This window comes from Streptopelia decaocto, assembly GCF_964273445.1.
Source record: "Streptopelia decaocto genome assembly, chromosome: 25".
Lineage (NCBI taxonomy): Eukaryota > Metazoa > Chordata > Aves > Columbiformes > Columbidae > Streptopelia > Streptopelia decaocto.
The window spans coordinates 291,840-305,564 of NC_138680.1; the positions used below are offsets into that span (position 1 = coordinate 291,840).

At 51.7% G+C, this 13,725-nt stretch overlaps 1 protein-coding gene across 1 annotated transcript; it reads left to right on the forward strand.

The window, feature by feature from the left end:
• Positions 1-961: 961 nt before the first annotated feature.
• Positions 962-2,981, forward strand: LOC309450100 (ciliary microtubule associated protein 1A-like; the record flags this gene model as incomplete). Its single annotated transcript, XM_082072763.1, has 6 exons — positions 962-1,067; positions 1,153-1,353; positions 1,664-1,765; positions 1,947-2,068; positions 2,267-2,404; positions 2,895-2,981. 6 exons carry the CDS (start codon positions 962-964, stop codon positions 2,979-2,981), a joined length of 756 nt encoding a protein of 251 aa, XP_081928889.1.
• Between the last annotated feature and the right edge of the window lie 10,744 nt (positions 2,982-13,725).

Sequence of the window (13,725 nt, forward strand, 5' to 3'; positions counted from 1 at the left end):
CTGAGAGTAACGAATCTGGAAATATTAGTTTGCCTCAGCAGGCAAAGCCTCTGGTGCCCAGTGGTGCTGTGTGACCGCTGTGTCACTTGTCACCTCTGTCACTGAGTGTAAAGACAGTGTAAAACCAGGTGCTTTGGAAAGCTCCCCCAGTCTCTGCTGATGTTCAAAATCTGTCTCATGTGCACCCTGAACATACACATGGAGACAGGACAAGCAGATCTCAGGAAGGCCTGGCCCTGCAGGCCGGACGTCCCCAGTCCCGCATCCCCAGCTGATGCCATCGCACAGCCCCCCGATGTCACAGAGCATTTCCAGGACGATCCCAGGTGTCCCCAGGGTCCCCTGGCCGCTGCCACCACAACCTCTCTTGCCACATCTCTGGCTGCCCTCACTGACAACCTCTCTTGCCACATCTCTGGCTGCTCTCACTGCTCGCCACGCTCTGTGCCGCAGAGACGAGGCAGACGCAGACGTTGTTGTCCTCATCCCTTTCGATGCCGCGGCTGAGACAGGTGGAGTCCGGAGACTCCTGCTTCCCTGCCACGGTTCAGCATTGGCCATGAGCTCCCCTGTGACCAGTGGGATTTGCATCCCCAGGCTTTGAACAAATCCAGTGGGGGGGAATCCACAACTGCTCTGGGCAAGGGATCTCGACACCCTCATCGTACAATCTGTTATCAAGAGTTCTGGTGTTCTCTGGTGAGACAGGACTTGCACAGTACAGGACCAAGATGTCACCAATGGGTGACTGAGATCGTTTAAAGAGCCACTGTCAAAGATATGAGCAAAAGTGGGTTTAATATGATGTTGGAAAAATGCAACTGAACAAAGTTCCACGGCAAGGTTCACTAGTAACGTACAGCACAGTCATTTGAACAGTGATTCAAAACTACTAAGGCACAAAGCAAAGTACCAAGACACAATTCTGCTTTTTCCTCAGGCTTTCAAAGCATCTCCCAGCATGGACGGAGCTTTCGTGGGCACTTGGAGACCTCATCGCCCACGGGGCCTCATCTCGGCCCAGTTCACCCCCCCTGGACCCAAATACTCAGTCCAGGGGACAACGGGTAAGACAAGGAGCAGAGCGGTGTGTGGCACGGTGAGCACACCCGGCACAAACCAGCTACAAACCCGCTTCCCTTTTCTTCCTAGGGTACATCAACCACAACCCCACCAAAGTCAGAGCCCCCGCGTACACCTGCAGAGGGGCAAAAGCTCCTGCGGAAGGCGGCTGCTCCCCAGGCCCTCGCTATTACGTGGAGCCCTCCATGACCAGGACTGGGAAGTACATGGCTCCAGCCTACGCCATCACTGGACTGCCCAGGATCAAGACGGAGATCACACCTGGACCCAGTGAGTAACATTGCTCCAGCTGTTTGTTCAGACAAGGCAAATATGTTTTCACCTTTCACCTTTTGTACCACTACCATAGTGGTACAAAACATAGATGTGTACAAAAGATAGATGGGTACAAAAGATAAATGAATACAAAAGATAGATGGGTGCAGAAGGCTCAGCTCACCCTTTCAATGAGCTGTCGATGTTTTCCAGCAACTGGCTCTTCTGCAGCTGTTAGGGAGAGCAGCTCCCGGTGAAATTGCCTCCTTAGACTGAGAAAAATACCAGAACTTCACCGCTTTTGTGCTGTTGTCCTCTGCCCCAGGCGATTACAGCCCGGAAAAGTCCAACCGACACATCTTTAAGTGCCCGCCTGAGCCATCCATGGCGTTCCGGAACAGGGGAGTCAAAACCGACTTCACTCCAGGTACGTGAGCACAGGAGATGGAAACCCCTGCAGCTGGGGAGGCCTCTATGACAATGTGCTGCTCAGCTTTTCACCCAGAGTCAGCTGGGAAAGGGGGCAGACATCCCTCCTGCTGCCCTGAGCAGGCTGCAGGGCGCCTGTCTCTGCCCAGAGGTTTCTTCTCTTCCCGTTGCTCTTGCAGGTCCCGGCACCTACACCTTGCCCAGGGTGCTGGGCCCCAACACGGCGCACACGGCTGCCAGCCCGTGCTACTCCATGACGAGCAGGAGCCAGCGGGATCGCTACGATGCCGATCTGGCCAAGGTGAGAGTCACATCCAGGGGCCGCAAAAACACACAAAGAGAAAAATCACTGCCCACGCCTCCACCAAGTTGCACTAGAAGGGCTGTGTGGTTCCCAAATCCTTTGCCCAGCTCGCTGAACTGGTGCATCCTGTGCCGGGCGCAGGTAAGAACAAACACCGGCCATTTTCACCCAGCAGCTGCCCTGACTCTCTTACAGACCCCAGGCCCTGCAGCGCTCCCGAAGATCGAGCTGGACGTTTTCAAAACCAGAGCTCCCGGGTACACCATGGGAACCCGCTCCCAGCTCCGAGACAAGACGGTCAAACCGGGGCCAGCGGACTACGGCACGGGAAGGGTAAGGCAGCCGCCTTCTGCTCCTGCGCGGCTTTGCCAAAGCATCTCCCCTTCCGCTGGGGCTGCCTTGAGCTGCACAGTGTCCTGCTGCAGTGACAAGCTGCAGGACAGCCCTCCTGTCCCTTCCCTTGTCCCCAGCCCAGCAGAGGGAAGGCAAGGAACACTGCTTTCCCCTTACGCTGTCTCAGCCAGTCAATGTTACAGGCTCATACACTGCGAGCTCTTCAGGAGGCCACTCCTCAGAAGGGACAAGCAGACACAGGTCCCCGCCTTCCTAATGCTGGGAAGATGATTTTGGAGGGGAGGGGAATCCAGTAAAGTCTGGCTGGAGCTCGACGTCCTCTGGACTCAGACCCAGCTCAGCTCAGCTCAGCTCAGCTTTCCACACCAGCTGTGATGAGCTTTTCAGTCTGTTTGCTGCAGGGCAACAGGCACCCAGACCAGCCATGAGAAGTGCCCATGGTCACCTTTTCCTCCTTTACCTCTTCCAGGTGGAGCTGATCAAGCCCCAGGCGCCTGCAGCCACGTTTGGACTGCGCCATTCCGTGTACACCACTCCCCTGATCCTCCACCTTTGAGATGTGTTGAATAAAACATCGTGTTGCTCAGAGATGTTTTTTCTTCACCTTGAGACATGGGGAGGGGGCTTCTATGGGTGAGGAAGAGCTGCTTGCTCTGTTCAACCCTACAAGCAGCTAAAACCCTGTAAGATTCAGACTGGAGAGCATTGAAATCCTAAGAGGAAGTGACAGACAGGTCTAACTGCACATTTTCTCCTGATTGCCCTAAACACAACCAAATGAGGATCCCGATTGCTCACTTCACCCTGGACTTGTCTTGTTCCTCCTCTGAAACCTGCTGCACACCTGGCTGAGGACAGATACAATCCACACAGTGCGACTGGAGCTGAACGCTGCACCCCAAAAGCAGCCGGGTCCTTCCCTGCACGCTCTCAGCAGAGAGCAGAGCATCCTGGGGACAGCTCGGGAAAAATAATCACTAATTCCTATTTGAAAAGGCAAAAAATAGTGATACAGCAAGGATTTCTCCTGGGTGATACGGGATATTTTTTATAGGTTTGCAGTGATGTGTCCTGGAGGCTCAATTACATAGTTATGACTTTGGACAGTAACACTTTGATTTTGGTCACTAATCCTATGTCACTGAAGGATGTTCTTTGACCAGAGACACGGTTCAGGTGTCAGACCAGCCTGTCCAAAGCACTCTTGCTCTGAACCAGCTCGTACGAGGCTCTACGTTTGCAATCATTAGAGCTTTATCCTGGGATACATGATGGGAGACGCAGACAAGTGTCTGCAGGGGAAATTGGTGATTTGCACATTGAAGCCGTTATTTCAGCCCCAGCAAACGTCAAGGGCCAGCAAACTCTGTGCAAACTGTGCACAGGCACAACCTGGAAACAGAGGCAGGACCTGGAAACACACACACGACCTGGAAACACGGGCACAACCTGGAAACACGGGCACAACCTGGAAACACGGGCACAACCTGGGAGCACGGGCACAACCTGGGAGCACAGGCAGCAGGAGCCCGAGACAGCTCCAGTTCATCTCCTCCAGTGTTCGGGTGCAAGCTCAAGACATTTGAGAACGTAGAGACACCTCACCTGAGGCCCACACGCTTTGGCTTCCCATGTTTCAAACTCCTGAGCTTAATAGGAAATGTTTAAATATTTTTATATCTATGTTTAAGAGCTGGAGGTATTCTGATGGTCAGGAAAAAGAAGAATTACAAATTGGAAAAAGATTCCTGCAAGTTGCCTTTGCAGAGAAAGCATAAAGGCAAGTTAAGCCTGGAAGAACTACCCAATGTCCTGAGAACCTCATGTCCGTCTGTCCAGCCCTCCAGGGATGGTGACTCCAGCACTGCCCTGGGCAGCCTGTTCCAATGCCCCACAGCCCTTTGGGGAAGAAATTGTTCCCACATCCAACCTCAACCTCCCCTGGCGCAACTTGAGGCCGTTTCCTCTGCTCCTGGCGCTTGTTCCTGGGGAAAAGTGACAAATTCATCAGACATTACCAGCTGACTTCTCTACCAGCTTGCACAAAACTTTCTGTTCTGAGAAGGAGGGATGAAGTGGATCCATACCATGACACTGATCTATACCACACTATGCTGCCCTGCTTGCTAAGGTCTTTGGGTCACTGGATCTGGTATTGTCTGACTTAAGTCCTGACCTACTGTCGAGGGTTTAGATTGTGGGGTGACAATAAAACCCTGGCAGATGTATTGTTAACTGCCTCTCCCCCCCACTTCCCCCTTTTGCCCCTCCCTCTCCCCCCTTCCCACTCAGCACAGGCGATCGGGAGGGACAGAAGGACAGAGAGAAGAGAGTTGGAAGAATTAACAATGTTTTACTAATGCTACTAATAAGAATAGAAAAAATAATACAAAATACACAAAACCAATCTTGAAAGTCTCAGCAACTGCAGAGCTGGCACCCAAAGTCCTGGACTGGACTCTGCAGCAACCGGAGCTGGATTCAGTCTGTCACTGGCCTCAGTTCGCAGGGACGACTCGCAAGGTCCTCTGCTAATGTCGCCATAAGGAAAAGGGACGAGATCCTCGTGATCTCCCACTTTTATATGCAGTATTCACGTGAATGGAATGTTATACACAGTTGGTCAGTTTCTTGGTCACTTGTTTCTCGTCGCCCCTCTCGACAGATGTCCATCCGTGCTTATCAATAAGTTTGCATTCCATTGCTGTGTCACCAAAACATCTATCTGGTTCTCCAGGAAAATGCAGTTAATATGAAGCTTGAGCTGACAGGCAAAATTCACTGAAAGAGAAACTTGTTTTTAACAAAACCAGGACACCTACCAACACTAGAAAAGACAATTTTAGGGATGCCAGAGCAATGAAGACATTTGTGTACAATGGGACATTCCACCCTATGGCTTGAATATCAACTAAGGAGCATCAATTCCTATAAGATTTACTCCATTTGAAATATGGCATCTATAAATCTATATGATACTGAAATGAGGCGTGAAGAAAGGAAAACTCATGACTTCTGTAAAGCCCATGTAATAAAACTGCCCAGATTTCAGATCACAGATATATTCCAAATATCTGTACTCAACCATTGCGCTCACAGGCTCCTGTCCTGCTCAGGGACTCCAACCATTCCAACATCTGCACAGCGAGCTACAGGAATCCAGGAGCATCCTGGAGTGCATGGAGGAGAATTTCTGATATCAGGGAATAGCCCAGGGGATGAAAATTTGGGTGTGAGTCGCCATTGTGAGCTGGCAGCTCAGAAGGCCCCTGGTATCCTGGGCTCAGCTTGGGCTGTGAGGTCACAGAGCCGCTCTGTGTCACACCTGGTGTGTAGTGCTGTGCACGGACACCGCTCCGGCAGTGCTGGCAGCGGCAGCAGCGGCGGCAGCAGCATCTGCAGCGGCAGCAGCATTTGCAGCGGCAGCAGCGGAAGCACCAGCATTTACAGCAGCGGCGGCAGTGGCCAAAGCAGCAGCAGCATTTGCAGCAGCAGCGGTCACAGCAGCAGCATCATTTACAGCAGCAGCGGCAGTGGTCACAGCAGCAGCAGTTATTTGCAGCAGCTGCAGTGGCCACAGCAGCAGCAGTATTTGTGGCAGAGCTCGTGGCAGTGCCACGATGCAGGGGTGGGGGGTCACCTCACTCTTTATCCTCCTCCTCCTGGCTCTGCAAGCCCAGGAGGCCGGGGCAGCTCCGTATGGAGATTGGAGACCTGGTAGGCGGGCAGGCGGGGGTGGGCACCCGGCCCAGAGATTTCCAGTAAGAAATCCCCGAGGATCCATGTGTTTGTCCATCCAGCCCTTGAGGGGTCTTACATGCGGCCTGGAAACAGTATTTTGAGAGCTGCCAGGTGCCAGCAAGCAGGTCATCATGGACCATCTGCAGCTTTGGGAACCTCCACCCACATCTAGGTCCCACATCATTACCTGACCCCCCCACAGTCACCGCAGGTCACTGAGAAAGAAGCGGATTGACAAGATCTAACGGAATGTGCTTGATTCCAGATGTGCCTGTAGCCGGTGGCCTCGCGACTCCTCAGCCGGCTCTTGTCCGGGAGCATCACGGCAATCCCTCAGGTCTGTTGCTTGAACCAGTGAGCATTTAGGGTTTAATATTCTAAAGACGTCCATTGAAATATTTCCTGGGACTTTCTCTGCTGTGTCTGTCTGGCGACATGTCTGGACACAAGGGATTTCTAGGATACAACTGGCTTCTGGGGCTGACACTCGGGGCATTCTCATGATCACGTTGTGGCTTTTAAGCTCTTTGGGGAGCTGCCAGCTCAGAGCTGTTCAGTGACGATGGTGGCATCACAGTGTGTGATGGAAACTTCTCGGGGGTGTTCAGGTGCAGGTGTGAACACCGGGAGGGCTTTTCCAGCCTCGCAGCTCACTCGGCATCGCGAGGGTGAGTGCTCAGCCTTGGCTGACTTCACGGGCCAAGCACTCCTGTTCAGTATTTTATTGCTCAGGAATTTAACTTTCTACTGTCCGTTAAGGTCCTCAGAGAACAAGGCCTAAGGTATTAAGACGAAAATCTTCCCAGCGTAAATCAGTCCTCAACCAAGTCCTGGAGGAACTGGACAAAGTAGAGCACGGTGGGTAGTTATCGCTCTAGAGCAGAAGACTTGGGAAGTGGAGGTTTAGATACATGTGCTCCTCAGAAGGGCGCTTTCCCCAACTGAACTGACACCCTGAAGATATTGGTTCTTGAAGAGGTTACTTCTCATTAAACTGACTCCATTTCTTTCTAAAGACCTGAGCCATGACACTGGGGAGACCGTGGCGTTTCAGAAAAGAGGCGATCAGGTAGTGCCGATCTACGACGAAGGGACTTGGACAATGGAATCACAAGGCATGCCAGGTAATTGCTGTCCTTTGGTCATCGTCTGTCACGAACCAAAACCCCTGTGTCTGCAGGCTCCTCAGCAGCCAAACTCTTGCCTTGAGTGCCCCCCCAGGCACAAGGGAGGGGATCCCTCCTGTGCACTGAGGTCCAAAGGGATGCACTGAGAGATCGAGCACGGTTTAGGGGGAACCTGCCCCGAACTCCTGCATCCTCTGCTGAGGCTTTACCTCTCTCTGATTCTTGGCAGAGCTGCCCAACCCTGGGGAAGCCCGCCAGGCTGGAATCAACGGCCTCCTTGACAAGATTCCAGGTACAGAGCAGCCTTGCAGGGCCAGAAGTGGGAGAGAAGGCCTGAAGGCTGGGGGCGTGCAAGCAGTGCCCGTGCTGGAGCAAAGGCAAAGGGGGTGCGGGGTTCAGGTGAATCCCCATGGGCCGGACTCTGTCCTCCTGGGGTGTGGGTCCCCGGGGAGGGAGAGCTGGGGGTGGCATTCCCTGACACAGGGACGGTTTCTGTCTGTCTCACTCCAAGGGACAGTTGGTCAAACAGCTGTCAGACCTCGCGTGAGATCACCCGTAGTGTGCAGGAAACACTAAGGTACAGAATTGTTCATCCAGGTTGGAGCGTCAAGAGTAAGAACAATACTGCAGATACCGCGACCTACAAGAACCGCTGCTTAGCAGCCGTCGTGGGGGTCTTGGGCACCATCCTGTTTGGGATAGTGCTGTTTTGTGCATGCTGGCTGTGCAAGAGGAGAATACAAAAGTGAGTTGTTGAGCAGGGGGTGTTGCCAAACTCCTGTATCAGACGGCGGCCATTAGCCTTGAAACATTTAGAGGCAGGGTATTCTGAAGTACCCGCTTAGTTACTGGCCAAACTCCACTGAGGTTCCTGCTGAGGATGGTTGAACTGGCTGCTCAGCTCCTGGCTGCTCTTTAACAAAACCTGCTCTTGCTGTTCCAAGTGTTAGTTTAAAGTGGCTCTGCCTCAACAAGAGCTGCCCCAGCAACTGACGTAGGCAGAGCAAGGTCAGGAAGAAAAACAAGGGACGACATTGCCAACGAAAGGGAGAAGCACAATAGTGACGTGTTCCTGCCAGCAGAAATCACCCTGTTGGGTGCTGCTGTAAACCCCAGATGTTCACCTCGGGCAGGGTGTCCCTGCAGCTCCGACCGCAGCTCCCCGTGCAGCCGGGTGCCCGCACACCACAGGGCGCCCAGCGCTGCCCCGCAGCCTCGCACCCCCCGGCACCGCGGCCACGGCCGGGACTCAGCAGCCTCTTCTCTCCGCAGGCGCCGCGAAGCCAAGGCCATGGGAGATGGGAACGTGTAACAGCAATAAACACAGTTGAGCAGCACAATTGCCTGGGAACTCACCAGTTCTGCGCGAACTTCATGTCGGGGCAGGCAGGGAGGTGGATGCCGCGGTGCCAGCGGGCAGGGAGCTGGGGGGGGACCTTCCGTCTGGCTGGGGGGACACAGCTTCCCTGGTGGGACCGGCCTGCGGAGCTGGGCCAGGAGGGAGAGCTGCAGACACAGGAAACATTGGGGCTTTTCACAAAATGACTTCAACCTCATGTCCATCAATTCCCACTTTTACCATCTCATAACACATCGTGATGCTTAATACATCTCCCAGCTTTTGTATTCCAGCAAAAGCTTAAATAAACCATCTGTCCTACAGTAACAAAGCTTTACAGAAGACAGGAAACTACCGCTGAACCTCGTGCTGCTCAACCACGTGCTGCCATTTCTTTCTATGAGCTGCCATTTCTTTCTGTCAGTAATTGCAACATATGGAGCAAGAGACCCGAGAAATTGCCTTTCTTAGCTTCCAGACCAATAGATACATATGAGTGTGAAAAACTGAAACTAAACTCATGAAGGAATCCCAAATTATCTTTATATCACGGGCCATGCTAATTTCTGCAGGCCTGGAGGGAGCAACTTCAATGCCTTATTCAGCTTTATTCATTAACTGAAATATTTTCATTGAAATAAAGTTTCACCAAAATAAAGTATTTTCATGTCAGTCTGCTGATTTTCTTAATTTTTCAACACTATTATGTTTCACTGAAACAAAGATGCCTTGTTACCTTTACTCCACGTCTATAATTTCACAGAGACTCGTCATGTTAATTTGATGCTATTTACTACTATATGTTATTATTTGGTTTTGACATACATCAAATGCCGTGTGTCAGAGTGCTGTGATATTGGTCCCACGGGAAAGTGGAGCTTTTTGTATCTGCATAGTTGGTGCTTAAATACAATACATTTCAGAATAAGGAGCAAAATGAGTTTCTGAGCATTGAATGGTCTGTCAGAGGGAAATCCCATATTCCAGTACTAACCAACGAAGCAAAGTGTCTGCTGCTTACAGACCACAGGAATTTAATTGTCATATCACATTCTGGCAGGTTTCTTGCACTGACGGGGCTCTCATGACATTTCACAGTGATAATAATGATTCAGATTTCAATGGATTCAAATTTAGACTGCTGGGAAGAGAAGGGGACTCAAAAAGAGATTGCTGAGCAGAGACATGACGGCAAAGACTCTGGTGAACCTGAAGAGACGGCAATACTGCACTCTCAAACCCTCCATGTCTGCACATAGATATACAGATATTCTTAACGGCGCAGAAATGTGGAGCTGCTCACCTTGCAAGAAAAGATCCTGCTCACCAAGCAGGAGGCCCAAGCTTTACCACTAAACACAACTCCCATGATCTCAAACATCACTTCAGTAACTCGGGCTGCCTGGAAAAACTGCTCTTCACCCTTCCTCGTTTAACTGAAACTGTCCTTTCAGTTCCAAAGGCCACCCATTAGCATTACAAAGTCACAGGACTTTCTCCTCAGTTCTGCTGCGCTGCTTTGCTCACATTCAGGATGCTGAGACAGCCTGATCTCTGAGGGAATTTTGTTTTGTTTTAAGCAGAAGAAGAGATATTCTCATTCGAGACACCAACAAGACGCCTAACAAGAGTCTTTTGCGAACAAAAATCCTTAAACTACTGTAAGCGGCTGAAGCGGACCGCGGTAAGTGCGGCGCTGCCCTGCGGTCCCTGCGCGCAGCAGCCCCGGCCCCGCCGCCTCAGCCGCCTCTTCCCGCCCTTTGTCCCGCCCGTTGTTCTCCCTCAGGGCCCGGCGGCCCCTCAGCGCCTCCCGCCGCCGCTGCCCCTGCCCTGCGCCCGCTCGCGGGACTGCGAACGGGGCCTTTAGACAGCAAAGAGACTATTTTCTAAAATAATGTGCCTTTGACAAGTGATTCTGGAACCGTTTCAGTGATTCTCTGCCACAGTTCGCACACAAAACAAACTGACCAACGGGACACAAAAGCCCAACATTCATGACCCTCCCTAACTGAACAAGCACGGCTTTCCAGAACAATTGACATCACAGAAAATAAGTTGGGGCAAGGTGAAAACAATTCTTCTTCCCACCTAAAGTAACAGACACCCACAGGATTGAATTGCCTATTTATTGTAAAACAATTTCTGGGGGCAATGTTTTATCGGGCACCTGTACTTTGGTGCACTCTATGGCTACGTGGGACCTTAGAGCACAGTTTGGAAGGTACAAGGGCTTTTACTGGATAAAATCCCACCGATGTCAATCCCCAGCACCCCGGCTGCCTACGTCTTCACCCTGGAGTTCATGGAGCTGTTTCTTCCTCTTGCTTTTCTTTGTTAGAGGATGAGATTTCCCAAGCGGCAGGGCTGCTGTTCTGAACAGTAACGTGCTTGGGAATTGGCCACGGGGCCGGTTTTCCCTGAGCAGGTTTAGGGTGGCAGGTCGCTCTCTTCAGCCTCCCGGCACCTGGACTCCTCAGGAACATCTGCCGCAGGAGCTGAATTCAGCGCTTGCCAAGGGCCCCAGAGTCACCCAGGGATGAAAAGCCCACAGTAAATACACTGCTGAGGAAACACCAAACACCGAGTCACCATCCACCATTTCTGTATTTAACTCCCTTTCTAGCAGAGACTGGAAAGAAACATTTTAGCACTAGTATGTGTGTTTTAATGTCAGACAAAGATCAGTGAAAGGGAAGGAAACATCAGCTACTTAAAAAAACAATGAAACCTCTCACAGCAACAAATACACACCTGAAATGGTGATGGGATTTCTTTTTAAAACACAGTTGAACAGCACAATTGTCTGGGAACTCACCAGTTCTGCGCCGAACTGCAGTGGTTCTTGTAGGTCGCAGGATCTGTAGTATTGTTCTTATTCTTGGTGCTCCACACCTGGGCCCAGTGAGTAACATTCCTCCAGCTGTTTGTTCAGACAAGGCAAATACGTTTTCACATTTCCCTGCCGTAGCGGCACACGAGAGAGATGGGAACAAAACATAGATGGGTACAAAAGAGAGATGGGTACAAAAGATAGATGAATACAAAAGATAGATGGGTACAAAAGATAGATGGGTACAAAAGGATGAATAGATGAATCCAGCAAAGTCTGGCTGGAGCTCGACGTCCTCTGCACTCAGCCCCAGCTCAGCTCAGCTCAGCTCAGCTTTTCACACCTGCTGTGATGAGCTTTTCAGTCTGTTAACTGCTGAAATCTAGACTTTTACTGTCTGCAAAAACAAACTTCATTAATGTCTTTTACCTCCTGCTAAACTGGTTTTGTCTTTTGTTCACATACGTCCCCCAAAACGAGAAGGAAATGCAATGAATCACAGCCTCAGCACATCTCGAGTGCTCTGCTAATACCTGAGGTTTCCAACGAGCGTGCTGCACGAATAGGTGCAGCGAGCTGGAGGCTGCAAGGCACACGAACAGGGTGTGCGAGGAGGAGCGGCCAGTGCACGTCGGCACCCTTGTTCTGGCAGACGGCGTCGCTGAGGACAAGCCTGCTGGGTCAGGACGCTGAACTGCGCTGCACCCACAGCCAGCCCTGACCAAACAGAGACACAGAGAGAAGAGATGCAGAGCGACTGTCCAGAAATGGCACTGGGCTCGGGAGAACGAGCAGGGCAACAGGCACCCAGACAAGTGATGACAAGTGCCCATGGTCACCTTTTCCTCCTTTACCTCTTCCAGGTGGAGCTGATCAAGCCCCAGGCGCCTGCAGCCACGTTTGGACTGCGCCATTCCGTGTACACCACTCCCCTGATCCTCCACCTTTGAGATGTGTTGAATAAAACAACGTGTTGCTCAGAGAGGTTTTCTCTTCACCTTGAGACATGGGGAGGGGTCTTCTGTGGGTGAGGAAGAGCTGCTTGCTCTGTTCAACCCTACAAGCAGCAAAAACCCTGCAAGATTCAGACTGGAGGGCACAGAAATCATAAGAGGAAATGACGCAGACAGGTCTAGCTGCATATTTTCTCCTGATTGCCCTAAACACAACCAAATGAGGGCCCTGATTCCTCACTTTGCCCCGGACTTGTCTTCTTCCTCCTCTGAAACCTGCTGCACAGGTAATCATTAATTCCTATTTGAAAAGGCAAAAAGCAGTGATACAGCAAGGATTTCTCCTGGGTGATACGGGATATTTTTTATAGGTTTGCCATGATGTGTTTGGAGGCTCAATTACATAGTTATGACTTTGGACAGTAACACTTTGATTTTGGTCACTAATCCTGTCATTGAAGGACGTTCTTTGACCAGAGACACATTTCAGGTGTCAGACCAGGCCTGGAAAAATTTGGGTGTGAGTCGCCATTGTGAGCTGGCAGCTCAGAAGGCCCCTGGTATCCTGGGCTCAGCTTGGGCTGTGAGGTCACAGAGCCGCTCTGTGTCACACCTGGTGTGTAGTGCTGTGCACGGACACCGCTCCGGCAGTGCTGGCAGCGGCAGCAGCGGCGGCAGCAGCATCTGCAGCGGCAGCAGCATTTGCAGCGGCAGCAGCGGAAGCGCCAGCATTTGCAGCAGCGGCGGCAGTGGCCAAAGCAGCAGCAGCATTTGCAGCAGCAGCGGTCACAGCAGCAGCATCATTTACAGCAGCAGCGGCAGTGGTCACAGCAGCAGCAGTTATTTGCAGCAGCAGCGGTCACAGCAGCAGCATCATTTACAGTAGCAGCGGCAGTGGTCACAGCAGCAGCAGCATCTGCAGCAGCAGCGGCATTTGCAGCAGCAGCAGCGGAAAGGCCAGCATTTGCAGCAGCGGCGGCTGTGGCCAAAGCAGCAGCAGCATCGGCAGTAGCAGCATTTGCTGCAGCAGCTGCAGCGGCCACAGAAGCAGCAGCAGCATTAGTGGCAGAGCCAGTGGCTGTGACACAAGTTCTTGGGATTCCCTTACACTCCATCAGCTCTCCTTCTACTCAGCTGAGGCTGAATATGGCAGAAAAGGCAAGAACCAAAGCTGAGGAGGGATTTTCACTTTGTTGATAGTCATTGAACACTATCCCAACAGAACCCTTCAGCTCTCGTCATGCCCTGCTCTGCCTTGCTATTGGCATTTCTCTGTTTAACTCCCTTTCCGTAGAGACTGGAAACATAAT